Here is a 27835-nt window from a genome sequence, read left to right on the forward strand (position 1 = left end):
GGGCCTGCCCATCTGCCACCTGTGGCCTTCCCCACTCTCCAGAGCCCAGCAGGCGCCCCACCACCTCCTTTCCCTGTCCTGTCCCTTACCCCTTTCCCAGCACCGTTTTCTTTCCTCCCCTTCTATGGGAACTCTGACCTCATGAGCTCTGTGATATCACAGCCATGGGCTGACTCATCCCAGCTCACTAAAGAGAGTTCCATCACTGGGCAAGATATGGAGAGTAGCCAGCAGGGGACAACAGAGCCTTCGAGCAGGACCATAGGGGGGCGTCCTGCGGAGAGCAACACAAATGACTTAAGAGTTCGCAAACGGCTTACTCATCCATTACACCCTTATAGCAACCAGGTCTCAGAGAAGCAGTGTCATCAGACCCATTTTATAGACGAGGCTACTGAGGTTCACAGAAGAAATGACTCTCCCAGTTACGATCACACAGATAATAAGGGCAGCGCAAGGTTGTTGACTAACTCTTTTAATTCTAAATGTCACAGCGCCCCACTCTTCCATGCAGCCTTTCTCGAAGGTACGTGGCTTGCGTAGGATGAGGCAGAGAGCAGATGTAGAAATAGGATGGCCAAGTTCTGGGCTGTGCAGGAAACTCAGGTCCATTAAAAATGAGGGAGGGGGAGCGGCAGGGGTAGAGCACATCAGTGCAGGGGGGTGTGTGTGTGTGAGAGAGGGAGACAGAGAGACAGAGGGAGACGGGTCAGAGAGACAGAAAGCAGGGTGCCCCGGGCTCAAGTAGAACCCAGCCTCTCCTTCCTTCTCCCCTAACTGTTCTCATTCCTACACTTTGCGCTCTTGTACTGATAGACTGGGACAGGCTTTTCTCTCATTTTACATCCTCTTGTACTTTTAGACACAGAAGAGACGTTGTCAGAGGCTCATTCACTACACTTCTTGCTTGGTAGGAGGAGGTAGAGTCTTCAGAGAAGAAGTGGTGTGGCAGAGAGACAAGGAGCCCAAGTGACAGATCTCGAGATCTGCCCACCCTGCCCATGAACCTGGTGAGCACGTACCTATTGGCAGTCACGGCTGTGGCTAATTTTCATCTGTTTCTTGTGACAGAGATGATGGTTACGGGTGAGTTGGGGTGGGGTGGGGGAGACAGGACGGAGGCCTGCTCTGAAGACCGGCAACAGATACAGGCCATGAGATATAGGAGGGGCATGAAGATGGGGATGGGTGGGAAGAAGTTTTTAGACACACTTGATCTACCCCAATGAGCTGCCATTGCTCCTGGCTCCCATGCATTCCACACCCGAGTGAACCACCAAATGCAGGGGCAAGGACATGTGCAGAAGCACTTACCCTCTCTGGAAGGGGGTTGCACGTGGAAATTTCTTTCCACGGACGTTACCCATGTTGCCTACTTCATATACTTCCTGGTGATCCAAGCTAGGTGACAGGGCGACTGAGGAATGGTACAGGAGGTCACTTGACGGTGGGGGTGGAAAGATTCAAGTAAGCAGGTGACCCTGCTCATTCCTACCTTGAACTCATTGACCTGCAGGTCCAGGGAACGATGCTTGGGTGGAAAAAAAAACAACATCACTAATGTCCTCCTGGCTATTTGGGAGACGGAGCCTCTTGGTTCCTGGCCAAAAGAGAAGCCATCTCCAGCTTGTGAGCATAAATAGGGAGGGCGGCTGGGGGTGGGGAACATCTCGTGGGGGAGGCAGGAGTGGAAAGAACTGGATTGTACTCACCGCCCTCCTTCCTAGCTCCCTGTGCTGAAAGGATGTATCCTTGAAGGAACCAGGAATCCCTTAAAATTTGTTCTTTCTAAGAAGTATTTGAGAAGTGTGAAAAACAAGAAGGCCTAATAGTTCTACCCTCGAGTGCGCATCGCCATTAATGTTTGCGAGCACAGTATTCGAATCCCTTCCCTACGTGGCTGTGGGCATGTGGGTGGGAGTGTATTTGCTACAAATTAAAATCCAGGTATCATGTGTGTCCCTCCTTATTGCATCAGAGCAAGAGGTTGGCTGCTTTGGTACCAACCGGCCCTGGGACCTGACATTGCTCCCGACCCGGCACCTGGGAGGCGTTACAGAGTCACGCTGGACTTTGAGGAGAGAAGCGACAGACAGGGTAGTGATGTGGAATATGACAGAGGTGAAGGCGTGGTGGGGAGGAAAGCCAGATGGGAGAAGACAGAACCCCTTAAAGTTTAGAAAACAGTTTATAAGTCTCTAGTCTACCCCGGGGATGGGTGGCACTGTTACTGGAAAGGGGAGCTGGTCCCGAGGGGGGTCTGTTTAGGGCTGGCTGGCAGTCTGTGGGTTCTTGACTTCATTCAGGAAAAATTCCACACCACCAATCCAGGTGATTTTTGAAAGTATGTTTATTAAAGCTGGGGACAGTGAAACAAAGGAAGGGCTTAGGATAGAAGGAGCAACAGGGGAGGGACTAGGTGGGAAAATGAGCCTAGGTGGAAAAAGGGGGCTTTGGGGACAGGGTCAGGGGGTAGACCGGGATGAGCTGCTGCTGCCCATTACTCCCCTGGTTGTAAGCCTCATGGGGTCCCTTGGACTTTAGGCTTTGCACATCTGTGGGGAAAGAGGGGGAAGGGAAAGGCACAGGCGTGCTCCTCGGAGGGAGAGCCAAGCCGGGACCTTTGTTTTGAGGGGTTTTAAAGGCTGGGGGTTTAAGGGAGGTCTTGGGGGGGAACTCAATAGAATAATTATCAATTTTATACTGATGTGCCAAAATGAGATTTATTCTCTTAATTTGCCTGTCCTTGGGTATGGCTGGCAAACGGCACTAATTGGATTTCTGCTTCCTGTTCCCCTGAGTAGGGTGATTTAAGCTACTTACCCTCTGGCTGGGGAGGAGAAATGCAAACCATTTACTCTTTCTTTTTTAAGGATTTTTTATTCATTTTTAGAGAGAGAGGAAGGGAGAGGGGAGAGAAACATAGATGTGAGAACGACACATTGATCCGATATGCTGACTGGGAATCAAACCAGCAACCTTCAGGTGCATGGGACGGCACCCATCCAACTGAGCCACACTGGCCAGAGACAAACCATTGACTCGTAAGCGTCCTTGGTTTAGGGAACATAGGGATTTACTAGATGGCTGCAAACTGCTGTTTAACTATCTGTCTCAGTTTCCCCATTCCACTTGCCAAGGAATTTTCCTAGCTTCTTACTATCCTGCCTGAGGGCAAACGGGTCCCTTCAGGCTGCTGGTAGCTGCCCCTCCTGCTGCAGAGCTCAGTGCAGATACAGAGGGCAAGAGAGAGGGCGAGACCCTGCCCCCCTTCCCCCTCCAGGAGCCAAGGACCTGCCCTTGGTGAGAGGAGGCTCACCTGCTCCGTGCGGCTCTGACTGGGCCTCCCCTCCCCGCCCCCAAGATTAGCTTTATAGGCCGGGTGCTCCTTTCCTGTGCCTGCCCGGGCTTATCAGCTCATCTACAACCCCCACCTCAACCTTATCGCTCCCTGCATCTCCTTAGACTAATCCCAAGGCTTCAGAGGCTATTACCACCTCACCCCGCCTTACCCCAGCGAAGCAAAAAAATGTCCCACAAGGTGACTCCCTCCCCTCCCCGCCACCTGCACCCCCACCTGCACCCCCACCTGCACCCCCTCCCCCTCCCCTGGTGAGAGCATGCCTTCTCCTGGTCTCGGGCATCTCTTCCTTGCCTTATTTATTTCCCTGTCCTTCTCTAGAGGTTATTTTGTCCATCCTTCAATTGCTAGAAAAACAATACCACTGCTCTGGCTCTTATAGCAAAAGAAGGAGGCATTCCCCTTCTCCTGGAGACCCCCCCCCCCCCCCAAATCTCTCACATCTTTATAGGCAGAAGGTTTCCAAGAAGCAACAAGGTATGGCTGTGATCTGGAGCTAAGGTTTCAATTTAGAGCCAGTTCCAGTTTTGCTGCTCGCTGTGGGGACTCACACTCCCAGCCTGAGCTTGGTCTTGGTCTTCTCATTTATGAAATAAAGAGAACCCTCCCCTAGTCCCACCTACCTCTTTAGGGTTATTGAATGACTACAATTCAGTTGTAGGTATGGATTGCTTTGAAAACAATCAGGGGGCCCGGCCAGGAGTGGCTCAGGGGCTGAACATCGACCTATGATCCAGGAGATTGTGGTTTAATTCCCGGTAAGGGCACATGCCCGGGGTGTGGGCTCAATCCCGTCAGGGGATGTGCATTGATGTATCTCTCTCTCGCCCTCTCCTTTCCTCTTTCTGAAATCAATAAAAATATATAAAAAATAAAAAAAATCAGGGGGAGACATAGCAACTGTCATATCATAATATAAAGTTCTCTTGGCTTTACTCCGCCCTCCTGCTGAATCATTCCTGGAGAGGGACCCAAACAGGGGTGGCCCTCCCCCACCTACTCTCATGTCATTCTGCTCAGCCTCTAAAAACACAGGGGCCCCTGAAGGTCTCCTCTGACAGGGGTTCCAAGAAGCTGGAAGGGGAGAGGAGTCACAGTGGGTTTCTCACAGAAGTGGGGTGGCCAGGAACCATTCTGCGAGGTGGGGCTGCAGAGTCGAGGGCAGAGATGACCACCACTCAGAGAAGCAGCCCCGGGGCCCTCTCCGTTCATCTGTGGTAGGGGAATCAACACCCTTGAGCTCTTAGGGTCATGCTTTACAGCCGCGTCCATGAGAGAGCAGAGGTGCTTCCCCCATTTTACAGATTAACGGACTGAGGCACAGAAAGCTCACCTAACTGATTAGCAGGGGCTGAGAGAGCCAGGGTTCAAAGCAGGCTGATTGCCCAGCTGGAGGACGTGATTTCCTGATCACCTGCATCCTAATGACTGCCCGTCTTGCGTGTGGGACTGGCTCCCAGGTCTCTCACCTTGCTCTCTGTCCTGAATGCTGTGCCCCACCCCTCACCTGTCCAGGTCTCAGCCCCAACCCACTGCCAGAGTTCCCTCCCCTCTTCCCTCCTGGCTCTAGGGCAGGCTCAGTGTCCTAGAGGTTCGCTCTAGAAAGAGCTCCTCCCACCCCAGGTAAAGCTGCTCTCTCCTGGCAGGGCAGCCAGTCCCCAGTGCACATGCACACACACACCCACACCCCACAGCTGCACGCTGCACACACAAGTCTCACGGGAGATACACTCGCTGTCACTCCCAGCCCCAAGCAAACCGGGCCACTTCCTCGGTAGCTGCCAAGTCTTGGACCTGCCTCCTTACCACGCCCCATCACCTGCCAGTGCCTGCAAGAAGAAGACATGGGGGCTCCTCCACTCAAGGCAAAAGGGCCCTGGACCCACCTTCAGAAACTTCTGACCTCCTGGCTGCTCCGAGAGAAAGACTGGGATCAGCGTCTGGATGAGGCCCACATGCTGCAGCAGAAGAGGTAGGCTGTCCAGGCAGGCGGCACCCCGCCTCTCGCAGATCCGCAGACCTTCCTGCCCACGGGGGTCTATCCCCAGAATTCAGCGCCAAGCACACGGATGTGCCATTTTCCCCCAAGCCACTTACAGTCACAAAACCCGAGTTGCCCCTCTTAGTGGTAGTGGGGGTGGCGCTGGGCCACATAGGGAGGCCTTGCTGCGGGTTCTGTAGATTAATAGACAGGGATCTCACCTGCCTGCCTGGTGGGAGAGGAGGGTGGGGGCCCGGAGGGACCAAAGAGAAGAAGCCAGTGTGTTAGGGGGGTTGTAGGCAGGTGATGGCTGGTGGGGAGCAGATTGCTGGGGAATGGATGAGACCCCGTGGGTTGAGGAAAGAGGGAGGAATTAGCGTTAGTATACGTGGAAATCGGTTGGTGGGAGAGAGGAGAGCTTTGCTCACCGGAGCTGACAGCCAAGGAGGGAAACACAGGCGACCCTGGAGAGTCCTCAGTTCAGTTCCTCTGCCATTTACTGAGCCTGCCTGCCGTGTGCAGCGGTGTGCCGGGGACTGAGGATACAAACGCTGATAACCCCTGTGTCTGCTTCTGGGCCACTCAGCTCAGGTGGGGCCGACACACCTGGGGGCAGGTCATTTCGTGGCTAGTTAGCCCCGAGGTCCACACCCTGGGACTCATCCTGTGGGCGGGCCTCTGACCTGGAGTGTTTGGGGCACTTGTCTACCATGGGAGAGCAGGGGAATGAACTGAGCACACACCGGCCGATCTGGGTCCAGCCAGGGCTGCTTTCACGGGCAGGTGGCCTCTGCAGTGGCATGGGGCTCTGTGCTTCAGAAAAGCCCTGCACTCCATTAATGCGCTGCTGTTATTATCTGGAAACTCTCAATAATTTTTTTAAATTGTTCAAAATATTACAGATGTCTCTTTTTCTCCCCATTGACCCATGCCATCCCACCCCCCACCCCCCCCCACCCCCCGCCCCAGTTCCTCACCACACCATTGTCTACAAGGGGTCCTGCGCTTTCTTTTTGCACCCGGCCTCTCAACTTGCAGGGCTGGGTGCAGTCTAAGCCCTAGTTCCGAAAGGCGCTCTGCTAGCTCAGCAGCACCCACTCCAGGCCCTGCGGTGGAACCTTTGGCCTCCCTGCTCTGTTCCTTGCCTCAGAGTGGGATTAGGGCTGCCTCTGAGAGAGTGGCGTTCCAGACCTCCTCTCTGCAGGGGGCAGGGGCTAGAGGCCAGGGTGACGAGGCTTTGCGCGGTGCCCTCAGCACAGGCCTGAACCCTGGAAGCCCAGCCCTGGCCACCCCGCGCTGGTGCTCCCACCGGACCAAGGGTCCAGGTGAGATGGAGCGGGGCTGGCCCTCCCTCTGGTGGTCCCTCCTGCGAGCGCTTCTCTAAATGCGGGCAGACCTGAGCTCTGCCTGAAGATAAAAAGCTGCTTCCTTAAGTAAAGCTTTTCCAATGGCTCGAGGGGATACTGGGAGAGAGGAATTGGGGGCTGGGGGACATCATGGTCACTTGTCAGTTTGTCTTCCTTTTGTGTCTCCCTCATGACCCTTAACCTGCCAGACCCTGTGGTCACCTTCACAGTGAGCTAATCCTGACTTCCCCAGCAGGATCGGCCTCAGCTTTATCTGGTGCTTGGCTCCTCCAGGCAGGGGGAAAACAAAGATTGACCAGGAGAGGTGCCCGGGGATGGGCCTCTCCATGGGACGCCCCCTCACTCCGAGCTGCACCATCTGAGAAGCTGCAGGCTGTCTCCTCAGTTACAACCTGGGTGTTTAGACTCTTCAATGATAGGGTAGCACCCAGAAGGAATAGGTCCTCCATAACCCACCCCAAACTCTCTCTGTCCCCCTCAGGGACATGAATCTAAACAGCCCAGAGGGTAATCAGAACTTCAGCAACTCACAAACACCCGCAGCTCTCACCCTGGCCTGTCTCCCCTCCCTGCCCAGCTTTGATCTCTCAAACTCCTCTTAGTGAAACAGTCGGTTCACAGGCCAGGGTGTCAGCCGGGGACAGAAGTTCCATCTTCCCCACCTGCTCTAGTTCCCCAGGTTCCTGAAACATTACCCAGCTTCGACTGATTCAGCCAGGGCTGATGGCCTCCTCTCTGCGCCACCATGTCCACCCATTTCATAGCCAGGGCCCTCCCCCTCTGAGGGTCACTACAGCCCTCTGCTGAGTCCCCCACTCACAGCCTGAGACCCTCAGGAAGGAAGACTAGTGTGATGTAGGCTCTGCTCTTGGCCTCACTGCAATTCTGTCTCCATCTCATTCATCTTCTCCCAGGATTCAAGAATCTCCGCTGCTTCGGGCAGCCAAGGACAATGACTTGTGTGCCCTGAAGAAACTTCTGCTGGACAGAAGCTGCGACTTTCGGCAAAGAGGTGGGCTCGAAGTTCAATGTGGTGGAGATGGGGCTCCTCCACCCAGGACTCCCAGGGTTTCTGGGAAGGGGCCTGTCCCCGGAGGGGAGTGTCTGACCCCCTTATCTTACTGTGCTCCAGGAGCCCTGGGGGAGACGGCGCTGCACATAGCCGCGCTCTATGACAACCTGGAGGCCGCTGCGGTGCTGATAGAGGCCGCCCCGGACCTGGTCTTGGAGCCCACCCTGTGCGAGCCATTTGTAGGTGAGGCGCCTGCACAGTGTTTCAAGGTGGAGACAGGCAGGAGAAATGGGCCTCTGAGTTGGCCTTGGCTTCCACGACTCTTTCAGCCATTTATTCTTTCCCTTCAACTCCTTTCATGTTCCCTGAAGGACAGGACTCTATTTCTTTCACTGTGACACTAGAGTGATTACAATTATGCCCCACACCCAACAGCAAGATGTAGGGACTATACAGCCAACAGCCTGAGGGACTCATTGCCCTCAGCCCCAGGCCACTCTGTGGAGCCAAGGGCAGAAATCTATTCAAGGATCTGTCAGGGATCCCCTACAAGCCAGGCGGATGGTGCGCCTCTGGAAAACAATGGGGGCAGGCCCCACTACTGAGGGCTCTCTCTGAACCAGGTCAGACTGCACTGCACGTGGCCATCATGAACCAGAACGTGAACTTGGTGCGAGCCCTGCTCATTCACGGGGCCAGCGTCTCTGCCAGAGCTACAGGCATAGCTTTCCACCTCAGTCCCCACAACCACATCTACTATGGTGAGAGCCAGGGCAGGGCTGGGGGAAGGGGAGGCGGGCAGTGGGCAAGAGCAAGGGGAGGGAGGGCTGAGGAGGGCTCTGTGCCTGGGGAAGCTGGAGGGTGGGGTGAAGTCAGCCCTTACGGGGCTTAAGGCCAGAGCCAATCCCCCCAGGGCCCTCTGCACCATCCCTGCCTCTGGTTCTGCTGACAAGTGTCCCCAAGCCCAGAGCCGAGCTGAGCCGAGGACCAGGCAGTCACTGGGGAGGCGCCCGGCCCGGCCCGGCCTGCTCTCATGCCATGGAGCCCTCTGTCTCCTCAGGGGAGCACCCTCTGTCCTTTGCCGCCTGCGTGGGCAGCGAGGAGATCGTGCGTCTGCTCATTGAACACGGAGCCAACATCCGGGCCCAGGACTCCCTGGGTAAGCACTGGAGTGTGGAAAGGACCAGGGAGCAGCCAGGGGGTGGGAGAGGAGCGGCTGGGACAACCGTCAGGCCCACCCTGGGGCGGGCATGGGGACCAGCAGGGCCTTGGGTTCAGTGGCCATGTGACACTCGTGTCCTCCCCCAGGAAACACAGTGTTGCACATACTGGTCTTCCAGCCCAACAAGACCTTTGCCTGCCAGATGTACAACCTGCTGCTGTCCTACGACGGGCGTGGGGGCCACCTGCAGTCCCTGGACCTGGTGCCCAATCACCAGGGTCTCACCCCCTTCAAGCTGGCTGGAGTGGAGGGCAACACTGTGGTGAGGGACACCCCCAACCCTACATGTTATTCTCATGGTCATTCTCCTCAAAACCCCAAAAGGATGGTGGTCCCTGGTCCCTTACTTTCAACTCTGTCACTGAAGCCTCAACCTCAGGAATCCCTTGCTGAGGAGGACCTGAGACCCACCCTTTAGAAGATCTGCAGGGAACCCAAAGCTCTGCTCCCTTTGCCTACTCTACTCAATCATTTTTTTTTATTCTCACCGGAGGATATTTTTCCATTGCTTTTCAGAGAGAGTAGAAGGGAGAGAGAGGGAAAAAACATGGATGTGAGAGAGACACGTCATCGACTAGCTGCCTCCCACATGTGAGCTTTCTACCAAAGTATCAGCCCAAGACCCTGCAGTCCATGGGCCAACACTCTAACCACTGAGCCAAACCGCCTGGGGCTGTCCTCTTCTTTCAGGTCTTTGTAGGGTTTGTGGGAAGGAAAGAAAACCAAAAAATAGTAAGGAGGTTCATGTAATCAAAGGCTTGCCACCCCCCTACGGTCCTGTCGGTCAGTCCCCAGGGGTGGGCTCCGGGCTCTTCGGCGGTGGTGCCCCCCGGAACCGGCTCCTCCCACTCTCGCCCTCCACTCACCGCACCTGTGTTCTCACAGATGTTCCAACACCTGATGCAGAAGCGGAAGCACATCCAGTGGACCTACGGGCCACTGACCTCCACTCTCTATGACCTCACGGAGATCGACTCCTGGGGAGAGAAGGTGTCCTTTCTGGAACTTGTGGTCTCCTCTAAGAAGCGGGAGGTATGGATGTCATGGAGGATCCGGGACTGTCATGTGTTCCCGCAGAGCCTGCCCATGTGCTAAGATCCTGGGCTCCAGACTCTTCCTTGCCTGATAATAGATGGAGACAAGACTCCTGGGGCCTTTGGGAGAAAAGTCCAATGAACACCCCTTTCCTGACTGCACTTTCCCTCTGCTTTGCTTTAGTCTCTTTTCTTTGCCTTTGTCAAACTGACATTTCAGATGAGGAACTCTCCAGATGGAGGTTGCTGCTCATTCATTCATTCATTCATTCATTTGGCATATTGAGGACTTTCTGTGCTCCAGATGCTGCACAAGGAGGTGTGAATGCAGAAATAAGCAAAACACAGTTCCTGTCAGTCAGCTTCCTCAGGTGCAGTCCCTTCCCCAACACTTGCAGTAGAGTACAATGTATACAACCCCAGGGGGTTGTGCTGTGCGCAGTGGCAGCAAAACCGAGGTTAGATGGGCCAGAGACGAGGTCCCAGGAGTGCTTGATCTGGGTCTTCAAGGAGGAGTTGGGACTCGCCAGGGAAAAGAGAAAAAAGAGCTTTCCAGAGAGGGAAAAACAGTGATCATCCAGACAGGACTGAGCTGAGTGATATGGGGCAAAGGAAAATTTGCTGAAGACAGGTAGAGAGGAGAAAATACTTTGAGCTTCCAGGAACCTCGAAGATAAGTGAGAAGATATAGCTTCTGTTGTTTATTGCCGGTTGATAATTTCCTAGGAGCCCTTCTAGAGCCGTATGACTCAGATGACTGTAAGTACTTCTGTAATGAACAGAAGAAGAAGTGAGTGGCTAGTTTGGATGAACTTTCTCAGAGAATATTCCTGGAAACCTATGCCTCATGCAGGATTTCTTAGGAATTAGAGCCAATCCATCTGGAAGATGGTGCCACCACAGATCCTTGGTCTCCCATGTTCTCCCACAGGTTGTAGTCTTGTCTTTGTCAGCTAGTTTTCTTTCCCTTAGAAATTCTTTTCTAGCTCCTTTTACGTCCCAGGCTGCCTTCTGCCTTAGTTCCACCAGAAGACCCAGGCTCCTACCTTATGGTTAGAGCTACTTTACCTTCCTACCCTGCCCTGCCAAGCACATCTGGAAACTGCACTGTCTCTCTTCTTTCTGCCAATGATTAATCCCTCCAGCTGTGCTTTGGATTTGCCTTTTTATACTTTCTCAGCTGTCCATCACCCTCTCACATTTGTCTCTTTAACCTTTCACTACCTGGTTACATGAGAGCACCAACCCACCTGGCTTAGGTCATTGGCACACCCTACCTACTACCTGTGTCCTCTATCTCCTTTCTCCAGACCGCAAGACTTGTAGAGCAAATCTGGCTACTTCCTTCTTGAACTCCCAATGGCTTCTCATTATGTTCAGGAAGAATAAAAAAAATCAAACTCCCCACCTTAGCATCCATGATGTAGAATGATGTGACCGTTATCTAATTCATCCATCTGAATTCCTGCCCGTCACCCCCAACGGGTCGTCTCCTGTCCCCAACCACATCTCCTCTGCAAGTGGCTTCTCACACCTGTCTGCCTTGCCCGTTGCTACCACTTCATGGAGTGATCTTCCCAGCACTCCCTTCACCCAACGATCTGCTGCTCATTTTTCAAAGCCTCAATGACGTTGTAGCGCCTGTGTTCACTTCTGTAATAGTCTACCTGTAGCAATAACACAAGGCCTAGCATATAGGAAAAGTTTACCAGTTGTCTGTAAGAAAAAAAAAAGATGATGCCAGTGCTGGTGACTGCCCTGCCCATCTGGGACCCAGTGGGAAACCCCGCCCTGCCCACTGTGTTGGTCACCCCAAGCTACACTCTCCTTCTGTGGCAGGCTCGCCAGATCCTGGAGCAGACCCCGGTGAAGCAGTTGGTGAGCTTCAAGTGGAAGAAGTACGGACAGCCCTACTTCTGCGTTCTGGGCGCCTTGTACGTGCTCTACATGATCTGTTTCACCATGTGCTGCGTCTACCGCCCCCTCAAGTCTCGGAGCGACAATCACACAGCCTCCCGAGATATCACCCTCCTGGAACAGAAGCTACTACAGGTGACTCTTTGTAGAAGGGGCTGAAAGGGACTGTAAACATGGGGGATGGTGCTGGAGACCAAAGTGATACCACCCAGGACAGACGCCCCTCACTGGGCTCCAACAGCTGCAGGCTCCTAAGCACCCAGACAGAAATTGGCCGTGAGATACGGGCACCAGAGAGGAGGCTTAATGAGTAAAAGTGCGCTTGTCCAGGTTGCTGTGACTTCCCTCCTTGACTCTGAAAGGATGCTTGGTGTTGGGAACACTGTGCATTGGTAAATTTCCTTTCAACGCACAGAGAGGACCAGTCTTTCGTAATGTGAACTTGAAAGGAAACTTTGTTTTCCTAAAGGGAGAGAAATCGCGCTCCAAGTCCACGCCTGGGTCCGTTTCTGGTCTGTGAGGGCAGCACAGCACCTTCTGGTTTGCACTCTCTTCTGCGTTTGGTCAATACGAGCATGTCGGCAAGAATGCGTCAGCTGTCTGACCACCGGTGAGACACGCTGCAGGAGGATGCTTGGGTTGCGTAGCAGGATGAAGCAAATAACCCCCGAGGTCCCTTTCCTCTGGCGGGCTGGCCTCCTGTGTGTCCTTCAGAGACCCGGGTGGTGAGGACTCTGTGTAGACATGTGAAGAAATGTCAGAGTCTGCCGTTGAAGGGAGCAGACCCTCCTTGGAGTGTAACGGGATGGGTAGACTCCAGCGAGTACTGAGAATAGGCGGACAGCAAGCGCAGCTACATTAGGCTGGCTGGTTTTTCATAGGACAATTTGTTTTCATCCTGGTGACCTGAAAAGAGCTGAAAGGGGCTACAGGCGTGTGGGCAGAAAGTGAAAGACAGAGGAAGAAATAAGAGCTAGGTGACTGGAGAAGTGTGCTCTATGCAGTAGGGACCAGCCATGGGTACAGCTCAGCCTGGACTAGGGTGAGAGCAAGAACATCAACTGCCTGCTGGTCAAAGAGCAAGGTCAGACCAAAGACAGTGGTTTGCACAGAGAAGGAACAGGGCCAAGTGCTTCCCTACCCCCCAAAGTAGGTCAGGACACTCTATCTCTCCTGCTTCTGTAACCACCTCTCATTCATAGACAGGTGCTCATGCACCAGAGCCCCTGCCTCTTGTAAGGAAGGATTTGCTGACTTGGTAGAGGAGGGCAGGGGTGCTCGGGGAGGCTGTGTCCTGTGCACCTCAAGCTGGGCATGAGGGTTGCCCCTGGTATGGAGACCACACAGGGAAAAGGGCATTTAGAAGACGGCCAAGTGGACGGGTGAGTGCCTAGAAATTGAAAAAGGTATAAACATGAATGACTTGGGGGTGGCTGGACTTTTCCAACACCCCTGGTCCTCTTTCTGCAGATGAGCTCTTTCCGGGCCTTCCTTTGTCTCAAGCTTATGTAGGGTTTTCCAGATCTGGAATGTAGATAGCGTTCTGGCCCCAGAGTTGGGTGATGCGAGGGATTAATTAGCACTGAGTCTCCTCCCTGTGTGACTCTTTCTCTTTGGGGCAGGACTAATAATGTACAAACATGTTCCTTTGACCCAGATCGTCTAAATTATATTTTATAACCCCTCCCCTTGCCTCAGGACTAGGTGAAGCATAATTATAGCTGACTGAGCCTACCCATTCTCTTTTTTCTCTCCTATTCCTTTCTTTCCTTCTCTGGCATTTTTAACTTTCGCCTTCGCCTTAGGTAAAAGCCTCTTGGGCCCACATAGAAGACTCACGGCTTTCAAATATCTTTACCTTGCTGGGGAAGGGGGCCTAGAGGGTTAGGAATGCTGCTGTAAGGGGGTTGGACAGGAAAACACACCAATGAAAGGTTCTTCTTCTTTGGCATCGCCCTCCGAGACTTGGTCCTGAGTTTATGGACCATCTGTGTTCCTCTTATTTAGTAGAAAGTCTATTTGGATTAGATTGGGGCTCCCACACTCATCAGCATGATTTGTAAGATCCTGTTTTCACAATGCACCAGATTAGTTAACTAGTAGGAAATTCTCTTTTTTCCTTGCTTTTTTGTCACTTGAAAGTCTTGGGGAAATGAGAATGCACCGATATTAGTGTGTTGACTTGATTAATGCAATTGTTGACAGATTGGTTAGCCCATGGAGCTTTTCCTTAGATAAATGAATACTCTAACCTCCAGTTAAATTCATCAATCTGAATGCACAGGGCTCTCGGTCACTGGAGGATTTCCTCTGTGGATCTCCTGGGTCCTGGAGCAGTCACTGGGCTCCATGGGGACAGCCCAGAGCACCATCTCATGACAGTTGAACTGAAAGAAAAAACTACACACTGTACAAAAGCAGACATATATGAGGATGGAGTTAATCTCTATCTAGTCTTGGAGATATCTTAACGGGTGTCTTCAGCCTAAGATGCTTCATTGTTCAGCCAGAAAAGTTATGCTTTCCCAGAGTTTCCCAAGAACTCTTTAATTAACTGGAGTTAATTTCCTACCTCCATTCAATGCTATTTAGTTTAGGCAGAACAACATGTACTATAGTACTGGTTCTCTTAGGTTTGCAGGTGAGTAGGTTGTTCAAAGTCTAGGAGTCAGGTGGCTTGGACGTCAGTTCTAGCAGATCCTACCTCTGTCTAGATCAGTGGTCTTTAACCAAGACTGCACATTAGAAACACGGGAAGCTGGTAAAGATACCAGTTCTAAGCTGTCACACCTAATAAAACAGAATGTCTGAGCTGAGGCCCTGGCATTGGTGTTTTTAAAAAACTTGTTCGGTGATCCTGACACTTAGCTAAGGCTGAGAACTTCTGGCTTCCATCTTTGAGATCGACTCATCTACAGCTTTCTAGTCTTAAGTTGGTCACTCTGATCATTAGATCCCTGATCTGTTGGGCACTCACCATCAGGTTTCCTTTTTGTCTCTTGAAAATTTTCTTGATCTCTTCTCTGCCTCCCCCACTTTACTAATTCATTCATTAAACAAATAATCATCAAGAGCCTCATAGAGCCTAAATATTATTCTAGGCATTAAAAATTTAATGTGGTCAGAACAAAACTGTGCTCTTTGAGAGTTTTCAGACAGGTTTACATTAATTAAATAAATAGATATTTCATTACAAAGTGTGATTGTTACAATTTACATTATTTTTTCCCTGTGGAAAGAAAAAGGACCGTAATATAGCTTGTAACAGGGGCCTGGGCACTCCAGAAGGCCAGAGAAGCCTTCCCTGAGGAAGATAACTGAGCTGAGACCTGGGTAAGAGAGAAAGGTGAAAAGTGAATTCTGAGCAGAAAGGAGGCCTATGCAAAGGCAGGAAGAGCCTCGCCAATATCTGGGCACTGAAAGAAGGCTGGGAGCACAGGGAGCAGGGGCAGGAGGCTCCAGGTGAGGTGGTCCAGGCGGATCCTTCCCAGATCATCCAGGCCTGCGGGCCACACTGATCGAGAAGCCGTGCTTATCCCAGCAGCAAGGGAGAGCTCCGAAGGATTTTTAGACAAGGGAGGGCCTAGACAAGACTTTATTTTAGAAAAATGTCTCTGTTTTTAGGGTGGAGAAAAGATTGGAGAGGGCCAGGGAGGATGTCGGGAGACCAGTTAAGAGGTAATTACAGGCCAGCAAGTAAGAGACAATGGTTGATTGTCTTTGGGCTGTGATGGGAAACCAAGAGGAAGTGTTGGCATCAGGAAACCGATTGAAGGTAAAATCATTGCTGCTGTGCGATAGATTGGATGCAGAGTGAGGGAGAGGGCCGTGGCGGGCAGGTTTCCATTTATTTTAAATCACACCCTCTCCGCCTGTCACGGTCAGTGGATTGATCTGTCCACACATCATCATTTCGTGTAAGCTCTCAAAGACCCAAGCACCCCAGCTTTTTGAAAACCCCACTGATCTGCAGCTCTACACTGCTTTGCTTAGGGGTCTTAACCACTTACTGTGGAACAATCACAGCAAATTACAGACAGGGAGAGAGATGAAGAGAAACAGGGAGCCTGCTAGGGAAAAGCAGCAGCTACTGAGTGCTCGCTTGGTGCCCTGCACCAGTGCTCCGGGGAGCCTGTGAAAAGGCAGATTCTGGAAGCAAGGCTGGGGTGGGACCTGAGAGTCCGCATTTCTGACTCGCCACTGGGCGATGCTGCGATTTTGTAGATCCCATTTTGGATGACAAAGCACTTTGATATACGTGATTCTCATATGCATCCTAACAAGTGGGCAGCGCTGGGCCTGGGGTTCTGGTCGGCTTCACTCCCAAGCTTCTCCTTTAAAGGGAAGCCAGGCCATCCCTCCCTCCAGCATGATGTGCCGGATTTCAGTCTTCCTTCTCAGGGGACCCACTGCACGAGAAACTCATGTCTCCAGGCTTTGCCCTGAGCCCGGGCCTGCCACACTCACCTTTATCTGGCCACATCTGACCTCTCCCTGGCGAGGTGAGGGGCCCTGGAGTGCAGGGGCAGCGAGTCACACAGGGAAGTGCCTACCAGAAAATAGTTACCAGAGCTGTTTTCTAGATTTGATAATAGGCAACATTTTAGATGTGGTTAACCTCTTGGTGTACAGGGTAACTCCTACTTCTGTGGTAAAGACTCCTCTGTAGAGAGTAGAAATTTCCCAGGTTAATCCTCCTGAGAAAATGCAGAGACCAAGACATGAATGAAATCTTTGGAAAGTAGCCCTAGATGGGAACCAGGAGGCTTTCCCCTTTTTCGGCCCAGTGGTTCTCAACTTGGGGTACATACCAGAAACACCTACATCTAAAGAAAAGAAACGAAAAGAAAAAAAGAGAAAAGAAAAGCTAGCCCTGGCCAGTGTGGCACAGTTCACTGTCCTGCGCACTGAGAGGTGGCCCAGTTCAATTCACGGTCAGGGCACATGCCCAGGTCACAGGCTCCATCCCCCATGGGGGGCATGCAGGAGGCAGCTGAATCCATGTTTCTCTCTCTCTCCAAAAATCAATAAAAACATATATATACTTTAAAAAGCTAGGTCTCTGATCCAAACTAATTGGGTGAGAGTGCCCAGTTGTTTCTATGGGCAGCCTGGTTAGAAACCCTTGCACAGTTGAGAGGATCAGAGTAACTCTTCATTATAAGCCAGTAAGACTCTTTCTGGAAGCTTCATTCCTTGACAAGGCTGGGATCTTGAGCCTACAACTGGGGTTTGATAACTTTTTCTGGTGCCCTCCCACCTCCCTCCCAGGTTGCCCATGCCCCGCACCCTTCCCGGAGGAGGCGTACAGTTGTGCTGTGCACACCCTTCTGGGGATTTCCTTCAAGGCAGTGAGCTCGGCCGGCTGATAAGTGAGAGCAAGCTCACTGGAGTCAGCCTCTGCAGGGGAGTTAGCTGTTGACAACTCCTGAAATTTCAAGCCACATGATGATGTAAAGACTTCTGGTCATTGCTGAAAGGCATTTGTTTTTAAAAGGGCGGGGTGGAATATTTTCTCAGTATAATATTAGCCAAGCCTGCTTAAGTGACCTTGAGTTAAGAATCTGAAAATCCCAGAAAAGCCCAATCAGTTGTCACCCTTTCCCCCATTCCCACTTTCTGAGTCCCCCTTGACCATTCCTCTGTAACCCTCAGATCGTGCTTGGCTGGTACCTGCCTGCTCACCTCTCATTTCCGTCCTTCCTTCTTTCCTTTCTTATTATGGGAGCACCTCCTATGTTGTGCATTGTGGGTGAAATGTCAGAGTTAGATGTCCCCGCTCTCAGGGAGCTCTAAGATTACCGGTGAGACCTGGAGGACCCAGGCGACCTCAGTGTGCTGGGTGAGGGCCAAGAGCAGAGAGTGGCTCCATGGACCTGCAGAAGAGACACCTGACCCAGGAGCAGGGCTGTGACTTGTCTTGAGGATTCAGTAAGGGTGAGCCAGGAAAACGGGGTGGAGGAAGGAGACCGTGGCACTCTACCTCCTGGTTTAAGGGAGAGGACCTTTGGCGACAGAGTGGTGGAGAAAAATGACTTTTTAGGGCAGTCACACTCCAGGTGGAGCAGAGACAAAAGCTTGGGGTCCCTGGACACCTGTCACTCACCGATGAACTCATGCAGGAACACCTTTCTGCAAAAGAATCTGATGAACCAGCTAACAGTGCCGGTGAGAGGACATCCCAGAAGGTGTTGGCGAGGGATACTGTCCGCAACAGTCGCCATTAGCTGGGGGTTTCACCTTTTCATCTCCAGGGAAGAGCTGATGTCACTCTCTCGCTGGCCCCCGGGGGTGCTCTGATCCCCCACAAATCACCTGGCCACCTCGTGCACAGTCACTTCCTTTTCTTCTTAGTCGAGCAAAGGGAAGGTTGGTGGCAGTCTTCTAGACATACTCAACTAAGAGACAATGTTTTTGTTTTTATAATTTTTTAAAAATATGTTTGTTTTTTCTAAAAAAATTGAATTTTAGAGAGGCAGGAAGGGAGAAGGAGAGAGAGAAAAACATCAACTGGCTGCCTCCTGCACACCCCCTACTGGAGATCGAGCCTGCATGGGCCCTGACCAGGAATCAAACCTGAGACTTTTTGTGCAAGGACCGATGCTCAACCAACAGAGCCGCACCTGCCAGGGCCAGGATACAAAGTTTTAAAATGAATTAAAAAATTTTATATGGGCACATATATGGCATAGATGTAGTTATCTGTTTTTATATTTAATGTTATTTTGTTTCTATAGTTAATGTACTTATTTATCCTATTACTACCTGATCTCAAAAGGAGTCAGCGTGTTGTACAATTGGAGACAGATGCCACGGGCACATTAAGACAAAGAAGGAACAAGGCCCATGAACTGAATTTCAGAACAGAGGAGAGGGTTTCCAAAGTATTTGCTAGAGCTCAGGATGAAGAGAGAACCCTGGGCTTCTTTAGAAGCAAGGGGAAAAGGAAATTTCCCATTATATGATAAAATAAAATTCACCAATTTCTTAAGAAAGGCAAATGTCAGAGAAGTTTACAGACCATCAATTCTTTTAACAAAAATGTAACTGGAGTCTAGTCACAGGCTGTTAGATCACACTGTTCCCCAGGCACACAGATGCCAACTCTTTTCCTGGTCTTTCCTGGCCCCATGTGATGTAGCTGAAACATTTCTACCATCTGTTGGTCAGTCTGACCCTCAAGGCTATCTCCTTGGCTTCATCTGAGATGATCTGATCTACACATTCTGAGCTGTGGGCACTGGTGGGCCCTTTTTTATGCCATAGGTCACCTCCCTCCATATGGCAACTCTTCCTGTTCCTAAAGCCATGCCTCTCGCTGGACCGGCGAGTACACCGTGCAGTAGCCTGCAGAGGACGCCTAGAGATTCCCGTTTATCAGCAGGGTGAAGATGCTTAGCATCCCTTATGCCTCATGAGCAACCACATCCTCCCAAGCTGAGATCATCAGCTTTCCCACTGGCCCCGGGGTCCCTCAACTCCTATCTTGGGTACACTATTCAGGGGTGTGACCTTGGAGAACAGAGTTCCCAAAAGCCAAAAACGTACTTGAATGTGTTAAAATTATTTGTCCAATTTGATGTGGGGCTTACATAGTTGTGAACAGTTTTCTGGAAGGAAGGCCTGTGGTCTTTGTGATATTCTCAGATGGGCTCAACTTCAAAAAAGTTAAGGATCGTTCTTGTAGAATTCTATCACTACATCTGCATGACGTTGCAGAGACTTCCACTGTGACGCCAAATGCACAGATGGTCTCCTTTCCATCTTGAACTTGGGACTATATGTTCCATACCTACTGCTCAGGACAAGGCATGGGCCCTTCCTAAAATCCGTATGGTGTCTCTAGCACCTTGCCTGCCCTTTTCTCTATTGTCAAGCCATAATAAAACCGCAATAAACATATCTATAGTACTTTATGGTTTATGAAGTACATCCAAATATATCCTCTAATTCCAATCAGAGTTTCCATTTTACAGGTGGGAAACCTCAAGGAAGGTCTAGTGACTCATTCAAGGTTTCGCTGGAGCTGGTGGGTTCTGGTTCCACATGGGAAACTGAAATCTGTGATGTTTGTAGTCTCTTCTCCCTGCCAGGAACCACGAGGGGATCGGAAAAGCTGGACTTTCCGCATAGCTGAAACTAATCCAAGCCACTGATGCCTCTTCCTGTTACAGTAACTTTCTAAACCTGATGTTCCGAAATGTGATCTGAGCCCCTCAGTACTTATATCATAAATTACCGCTCCTAAGCTAGTACAAAAGATGATTTGCTAAGGTGGCTTCTCAAGTTATCAACATAGGCGACATGTATTAACCCTTGGATGCACACACCAATGTCCTGGTCACAGAGTTAGCCTCAAGGACAAATACCATCAAGGGGTCGTAGTGGTGGTGGTAAGGTGAACCTTTCATCATTTTGATTTAAAAAAAATATCTTTATTGACTTCAGAGAGAAGAAGGGAGAGGGAGAGAGAGATAGAAACATCAATGATGAGAGAGTCATTGATCGGCTGCCTCCTGTACGTCCCCTGCTGGGGAGCAAGCCCGCAACCCGGGCATGTGCCATGTCCCCAGGCATGTGGGGAATTGAACCACAGTCTCCTCCTGGATCATAGATTGATGCTCAGCCCCTGAGCCACTCCAGCAAGGCATCATTGTGAATAGACTTCAGTTACTTTCGACCTCTCGCCCAGAAGGATTGGAGTCTCCATCCATGAGAAAGCATTTCTCATCCTGAACTTCCCCCCACAGGAGGCCTATGTAACGGAACAGGATAAAATCCGGCTGGTGGGGGAGCTGGTGACCATCATCGGGGCTGTGATCATGCTGTTCCTAGAGGTGAGGTCCAGGTGGGGTGCAGGCCCAGGCCATCGATCTGCGGCCCCAGGCGGAACTGCCATCTCCATGGTCTTTTTGTTCTACTGGCCCCTTCCCAGATCCCAGACATCTTCAGGGTGGGTGCCTCCCGCTATTTTGGACAGACCGTCCTTGGTGGGCCGTTCCATGTCATCATGTGAGTGTCCCTTCCTTCCGACCCCATGCCTTCCCTCACCAGAACTGTTCCAGGTCCCTCTGGGACCTAGACTCAGATGACTCTTCTCATGTGTGTGTTTTAGATGTAAAAACTAAGCCTGAGTGTGTGGGTACCACCTTAGTCATGCCTGTGCTGGAGGGGACCTAGAATATTTCCAGCCTCCCCCTCACTCCCTACTCCCTGCTCTCCCCCAGCATCACCTCTGCCTCCCTAGTGCTGGTGACCATGGTGATGAGGCTCTCCAACACCAGAGGGGAGGTGGTCCCTATGTCCCTTGCCCTGGTGCTGGGCTGGTGCAGCGTCATATACTTTGCTCGAGGATTCCAGATGCTGGGTCCCTTCAGCATCATGATCCAGAAGGTCAGTGCTTTCCCCAAAGTTTCCTCTCTCTTCAGCTGTTAGGACTTTCCCAGACAGGGGGGGGGGGGGGGGCAAAATAGAAAGTGCTGCTCAGAGTGGGTCTGGGGGGAACTCCAGGGACCTCCTGGTCTATTAGCAATAGCTCCACAGACGGGAAAAGATTCACTCCCGCCCCCTGCCCTTCTCTGTTTCCTGTAGATGATTTTTGGAGACCTGCTGCGTTTCTGCTGGCTGATGGCTGTGGTTATTCTGGGATTTGCCTCAGGTAAGAGCACAGCTCCCTCCCCCGCAGATCCTTGGATCCAATTCTCCAGAGCGTTCACTCTCACTCTTGCTCTCAGTCCTCATTTGCACTCCCATTTGCTCTCCCACCACCACCCCAGTGGGAAGTGAGTCAAAAAGCAACTGAGGCCCGTAGAATCTGGGTCCCTCAGGTTGGCCTAGGAGGTGGACCCATGTGCTCTGAATTTCTGAACCAATAACGTTGGTGTTGACTATCTGCCCTGCAAGATCTTTAAAAGACACATAGAAAAAGGGCTTTGGTGCGGAAGGGGCATTACACAGGAAAGACTGGCCACCCGTGGAGCCCAGAAAATGACGTAGGCAAACAGAGGCAGTGTGGTATTTAGCTTTCTGTTTACACTCTAGAAGAAGGAACAAAGCATTCAATAACACAACGTGCTTTGTTTTCTGTGTGCTCAAAGTTGAAAAAAAAGGGAAAGAATTCTCAAAAGGAGGTACAAAAAATGTTTGGGGAGTTTGAGGAACGAGAGAGGAAAACAGACGGAGAGTTGTGAAGACAGACTGGGCAGAGAGGGGAGGGCCAGGGAAAGGAATGGGTGGAAGAAAGGTTTTATGGAAAGGCAGGAAGAGCAGGGAAGAACCGAAAGTGGCTACTCTAATCCAGTCTACAGCAGGACACCCATATGACAAGGGGTGTGCTACATGACATCTGAAAGCCCCCACCCCAACTCTAAAAGACCAGGGCTCAGTACAAAGGGTACTGTTCCTGTCCTAGGAATTCCCTGTTGAACGGGGGAATCCCATAAAACAGTCGACCAAAAATTTGCACCAACAGCTGCACTATAAAAGGGTAAAGCTGTAAAAATATATATATACATGTGAGTATTAACATTGTCCAGAGTGATGAATTTGGTCCTAGGATGTCTCAGGATTAGCCAGGTCCACAGGCGGGGACTCCCGCGTTTGCACTCACACATCTCGGTGCGTGTGCATGAGCCCGGGCGTGCGGGGTGTGTGGGAGGCAGAACGGCCGCTCACCGCCACCCCTCCCGCGCCCTTGCCCCGCGTCCCCGAGCAGCGTTCTTCATCATCTTCCAGACGGAGGACCCGAGCAAGCTGGGGGAGTTCTACGACTACCCCACGGCGCTCTTCAGCACCTTCGAGCTCTTCCTCACCCTCATCGACGGCCCCGCCAACTACAACGTGGACCTGCCCTTCATGTACAGCATCACCTACGCCGCCTTCGCTGTCATCGCCACCCTGCTGATGCTCAACCTCTTCATAGCCATGATGGGCGACACTCACTGGCGGGTGGCCCAGGAGCGGGACGAGCTCTGGAGGGCCCAGGTGCGTTTAGCAGTGTCGGTCTCCCCGAGGAGCAGGGGGTGGGGAGAACACTTGGAGGGTTATGTCAGGGTGGATGACCCTTAGGCGAGTACAGAACACCCAGCGGGCTGTCCCCTCGACAGAGGTACATCTGGACAGATGGAGGGGACAGAAACAGGGTGAAATGGTAGCAATAGGTAGGATCAACCCCAGGATCTGAGGGGATCGATCACGGTCAAGAGAAGTGTGAAGTACTAAGAAGACAAGGACTGTAAGAGTAGAAAGTGGAGAACTGGGCTTTTGAAAGGGTTGGCAGTCCCCTTGATTCATAGAGCTCCCTGGCCCCAATCCACCCTGACTGCGCCCTCCCGTTCCTGCCCTAAGAGGTCATGGTCCTTTCAAAACTGGGATGGTCCTGCTGTGATCAGAGGAATGCAGGGGGGCAGGCCCGTCCCGGCTTTGGACACTCTTCTATGAATAGCAACTAAAACTGAGTCAGGTCTTTTCGTTTGGCCCCAGTTAATCTTATGGTCAACTAGAAGCCCGAATCTCTGTTACACAATTTAGCTAAGCTCCTCCTCTGTTTCCCTGTACTTACATGGATACTTGAGTCTTAAACGTAAGTGGAGGACCTTACGTTTGGTTTCCTTAAACTTTATGTTCTTGGTTTCTGCCCAGCATTCCTGTCTGGTGAGATCATTTTTATATTGCTTCTGCCACCTTGCAAAGGACATATCCCTCCCTATTTTGTGTCACAGGCATATTTGATAAGTTTTCCTTCTATGTTTCATCTGAGTAATTAATGAGGGCTGGGCAAAGTACAGAACATGTGATATGCTACCAGAATTTTCCCTGCCAAGTGTGTCACCATTAACCCACTCTTCCCCCTCCTAGGACGTGGGTATTTAATTTGCTACAAATTCCCTAAACACTAGCAGCATTACTTCATCTTTAAGACAATAGAGATTTTATTTAATTGTTTTATTTAAATCAAGACAATCGGTCTATGGCTTTCCTATGAAAGCAAATGAGATCACTTTGGAGTGACTCATTTTCCATGAATCTGAATACTAATGAAGGGGTCACTGGATTATTCAAAATACTCATAAAGCCCGGCCGGGCGGGGCTCAGTGGCTGAGCATCGACCTATAATCCAGGAGATGGAGGTTCGATTCCCCATCAGGGCACATGCCTGGGTTGCGGGCTCAATTCCCAGTAGGGGGCGTGCAGGAGGCAGCCGATCAGTGACTCTCTCATCACTGATGTTTCTCTCTCTCTCCCTCTCCCTTCCTCTCTCTGAAATCAATAAAGACATATTAAAAAACAAAAACTCATAAAATATTCTTCCTCTTTTTATGATGAATAAAAAGTAATGCAGACAGCATGGTGCCTGGCACAGGCTAGGAGATGGACAAATGACCGTCATCTCCACTGCTCCCTGGTGTCCTCACGCCACCGTTCCCCTTGCACTCTCTGTGGCCTCCGGTGTTCTCTGAACCCCGTATCTTTCTGAGTTCTCCCTCTCCTCCCTCGCCCTTCCAGATCGTGGCCACCACCGTGATGCTGGAGAGGAAGATGCCTCGCTTCCTGTGGCCTCGCTCCGGGATCTGTGGGTACAAGTACGGGCTGGGGGACCGCTGGTTCCTGAGGTGAGTGGCCATGTGCACGCACCAACTGGAAATGTGTGTGACGCCACGGGAGCAAGGGTGACCAGCTCCTCACTTATCACCCTCCCCCCATGCTCGAGATCCCAAATTGGGCCCAAAGGAGAAGTCCCCGCTCTGTGAAGTGAGCCCGCATTAGCCGGGCTGAGGGAGGAGGCTGGCGCTGAGCGGGGATAGAAGGAATGGTGATAGTCAAGGCCAGGCTGTGGCCGTCAGGGCAGTAACGTGTGAGAAGCTACGTGCGGGGTGTCCCCCCAAAATGTATACACACTGTAACAGCTGATAGCTCAATTTTGAAAATGAAATGCATTTTAATAAACACTGCCTTTATATTTATTCAAAGTGTGTGTATACATTTTGGGGGGACACCCTATCTATGTGTCCATACTCAGATGTGGGCGCGGGTTACCCAACTTGTTCTAGTCTTGTTCCCAGCGGACCCCCGTTTCTAGTATATTCTTGCCTTGAAGCTAACCTCCTTCATACTCTATTCTTAGCGCCTAACCTGGCCCTCCCCGCCCCTTATTTATGTCCTGAATTATGTGTCATCCTGGTGACATAGCTGTCTCAGTTGGCTTCATTTTTCTTTCATATTCACCGGAATCGCCCCACCGCCATACCCACGCTCAAGTCCTGAGTTCAAGACCCCTTCGGTCCCTACCCGAGCTGGCCCTCCATTTGACTGCACCTTCCTTCACTTGACCCGGGGTGCTCTTCTTACATCACCTCTGCTCCCCGCCTTCCCCTTTCCTCTTGACCCAGTTTCCTACACGTGCCCCATCCACCTGTGTTGCGCCCCGGGCCCACCTCTCCCCACCTCAGCTGAGTGCTTTCCCTTTTCCCGCCTCAGAATCGAGAGCCTCCATGATCAAAATCCTCTGCGGGTGCTTCGCTACGTGGAAGCTTTCAAGTCCTCAGACAAGGAGGATGAGCATCTTTCTGAGAAACATCTCTCTGTGGTTGAAAGGGGGACTCGAGCCAGAAGCTCCCTGACCCTCCCAACGCCCTCCCTGTCCCGGACCACATCCCGCAGCAGCAGTCACTGGGGCTGGGAGATCCTTCGTCGCAACACCCTGGGACACTTGAATCTTGGACTGGAGCTTGGTGAGGGGGATGGAGATGAAAACATGTATCTATGATTAGGGCCCCTGCTGCTCTTCATGTAACTCCAAGTGGCCTGCCTGCGGGAGGAGGCAGGGAGAGAGACACTTTCCCATGCAAGTATCTAACTTCCATGCTGTTAACAATGGCAGGGGATAGAATAATTCTTCAAGGCCATGCCTCAGCTTTCATCTAAGCATTTCTGGAGACGGGCAGTAGGCATGTGTTGTCCTACACATCTTCTGAAAGCCCCATATCTTGGGAAATGAAGGTCTCTTTTTTGAGCAAAGTTGGGCTTGGCCATTAAAGACGTGAGGTAGGGGTGCTGGACTAATAACATCTGGATCATCCTTCTACCCCCTGAAGGTACTGGAAAGTAGCCTGCTGTGTAGCCTGCCTGGCTCCACATGGGAAAAGGCAGGCACAGCCCTGAGGTAGTGGCCCTTCCCTTTTTCCTGTAGCCTCAAAGGACTCTCTCCCCACCTAGCAACCAAACCCCAACTAGACAACTGCAAGAAGAAAGGTCCTTTGCCCTTGCTTTATTGAAAAAATATTTATTGTAGTAATATACACACAGAATCGATCACTTGAATCATTTTTAGGTATATGATTCCATGGCATTAATTACATTCACAGTATTGTACAACTATCACCAGTATTTATCTATAGAACTTTTTCACCATCTCAAGGTGGAACTCCTCTACCCATTAAACGTTAACTCCCCACCATCCCCTAATAATCAATATTCTACTTTCTGTTACAAATTGGACTACTCTAGGCACCTCACAAAAGTGGAATCATGCAATATTAGTTCTGTCGTGCCTGGTGTATTTCTCTTAGCACAGTGCTTTCAAGATTCATCCATGTAGCCTGTATAAGAATCTCATTGCTTTTAAAGACCAACTAATAATTTAATTGTATGCATATACAATTTTTTTTAATCCATTCATCCATGGTTAGACATTTGGGTTGTTTCCACCTTTTGGCTATTGTGAGTAATACTGTTACGAATATTGGTGTGCAATTATGTAAGCCCCTGCTTTCAATTCCTTTGGGGATATACCTACAAGTGGAATTGCTCGATCTTATGGTAATCTTTGCCAATTTTTTGAGAGCCTGCCGTACTCTTTTCCATAGTGACTGTGCTATTTTACATTTCCTCCAGCAATATACAAGCATTCCAGTTCCTCCACATCCTCACCAATACTTGTTACTTTCTGTTTGTTGTTGCTGTAGTAGCCATCCCAATGGATGTGAAGTTTATCTTATTGTGGTTTTGATTTGCATTTCCTTAATGCCCAATGGCAATGAACACCTTTTTTGTGTGCTTATTGGCCAGCTGTGAATCTTTTTTTTTAAGAAATGTCTATTGAAGTCCTGTGCCCATGTTTGAATTGTGTTGATTTGCCCATGTTTGAACTGTGCTGATTGTTTGTCGTTGTTTCTGAGTTGTCTCATCCTTGCTCTTTGAGGCTCGGAGTCTAAAGTGTTTGTATCTTGTTTGCATCCTGGTGTGTTTTTAAGTATATGTGGTAAATGATGACTTTCTATGCTTGAGTGGCCCAAACATGCCTTTATGGAACTGTCCCTGGTCTGTCTCTCAGGTGGCTCATTAGCAGCTGATCATCCTTGTGTCTGAAGGTAGCTCTCTTCCTGATGTCCCCTGCCACCCTCATCTCCCTTTGTCCCTGTGCTGAGCTGTTGGGTGGATGACAACCACAGAAGAGGGGCATCCCTCTTCAGGAAGGAAACTGGTAACTGGGCGCCCACCACAGGAACTCAGGTGCAGCTTCCCTCTGGTCTCCCAGCCCTTCTCATTCCGGCCCCATTATGACCCTCACCAAAAAGCCATGATAACTTTTAAAAGGATTGTGCTCTACAACAGCAAAGAGATATGTGGGATTTGTGAAACCATAGATGGGTTCACCCAGATACTCTTGCAAACCTCGGAAGAGTGTGGGATAGTGAGGGGTCACACGAGCATGCATGTGCGCCCCACACACGCTGCGGGGACATGCAGCATGGGTTCTAAAAGTGCTCGGTCACCACGATCCCTCGTATTTTCTTTCACCGTGGAAGCATGTCCTTTCCTGTGGACAGCTAAACCCCCTTCTGTGTCCCAGATCGTTTTCTGTCTCTCTCTTCTGTCATCCTGGTCTATCACTGTCTTCTCTACTGCTTCACTCGTGTGTCTTCAACCTCTCCCTCTCCACT

The 27835-nt window shown here is 51.0% G+C and overlaps 1 protein-coding gene across 1 annotated transcript; it reads left to right on the forward strand.

Annotated features, from left to right (window-relative positions):
• Nucleotides 1-5014: 5014 nt before the first annotated feature.
• On the forward strand, nucleotides 5015-27126 carry TRPV5 (transient receptor potential cation channel subfamily V member 5). Its single transcript, XM_081146414.1, has 15 exons — nucleotides 5015-5333; nucleotides 7624-7721; nucleotides 7842-7964; nucleotides 8345-8482; nucleotides 8782-8880; nucleotides 9030-9205; nucleotides 9829-9975; nucleotides 11817-12029; nucleotides 20645-20731; nucleotides 20830-20906; nucleotides 21122-21287; nucleotides 21486-21552; nucleotides 22609-22877; nucleotides 24399-24505; nucleotides 25371-27126. Exons 1-15 carry the CDS (start codon nucleotides 5206-5208, stop codon nucleotides 25657-25659), a joined length of 2184 nt encoding a protein of 727 aa, XP_081002540.1. The 5' UTR covers nucleotides 5015-5205; the 3' UTR covers nucleotides 25660-27126.
• The last annotated feature ends 709 nt before the right edge of the window (nucleotides 27127-27835 follow it).

The sequence above is a fragment of the Miniopterus schreibersii genome, assembly GCF_964146895.1.
Source record: "Miniopterus schreibersii genome assembly, chromosome: 9".
Taxonomy (NCBI): Eukaryota; Metazoa; Chordata; class Mammalia; order Chiroptera; family Miniopteridae; genus Miniopterus; species Miniopterus schreibersii.

Excerpts from the sequence above, each read along its gene's own strand:
- TRPV5 (XM_081146414.1), top strand. The coding sequence starts at position 5,206 with ATGGGGGCTCCTCCACTCAAGGCAAAAGGGCCCTGGACCCACCTTCAG. Across the intron at positions 8,881-9,029 it reads CCGGGCCCAGGACTCCCTGG|GAAACACAGTGTTGCACATA; the intron begins GTAAGCACTGGA and ends GTCCTCCCCCAG. Across the intron at positions 20,907-21,121 it reads GGGCCGTTCCATGTCATCAT|CATCACCTCTGCCTCCCTAG; the intron begins GTGAGTGTCCCT and ends GCTCTCCCCCAG.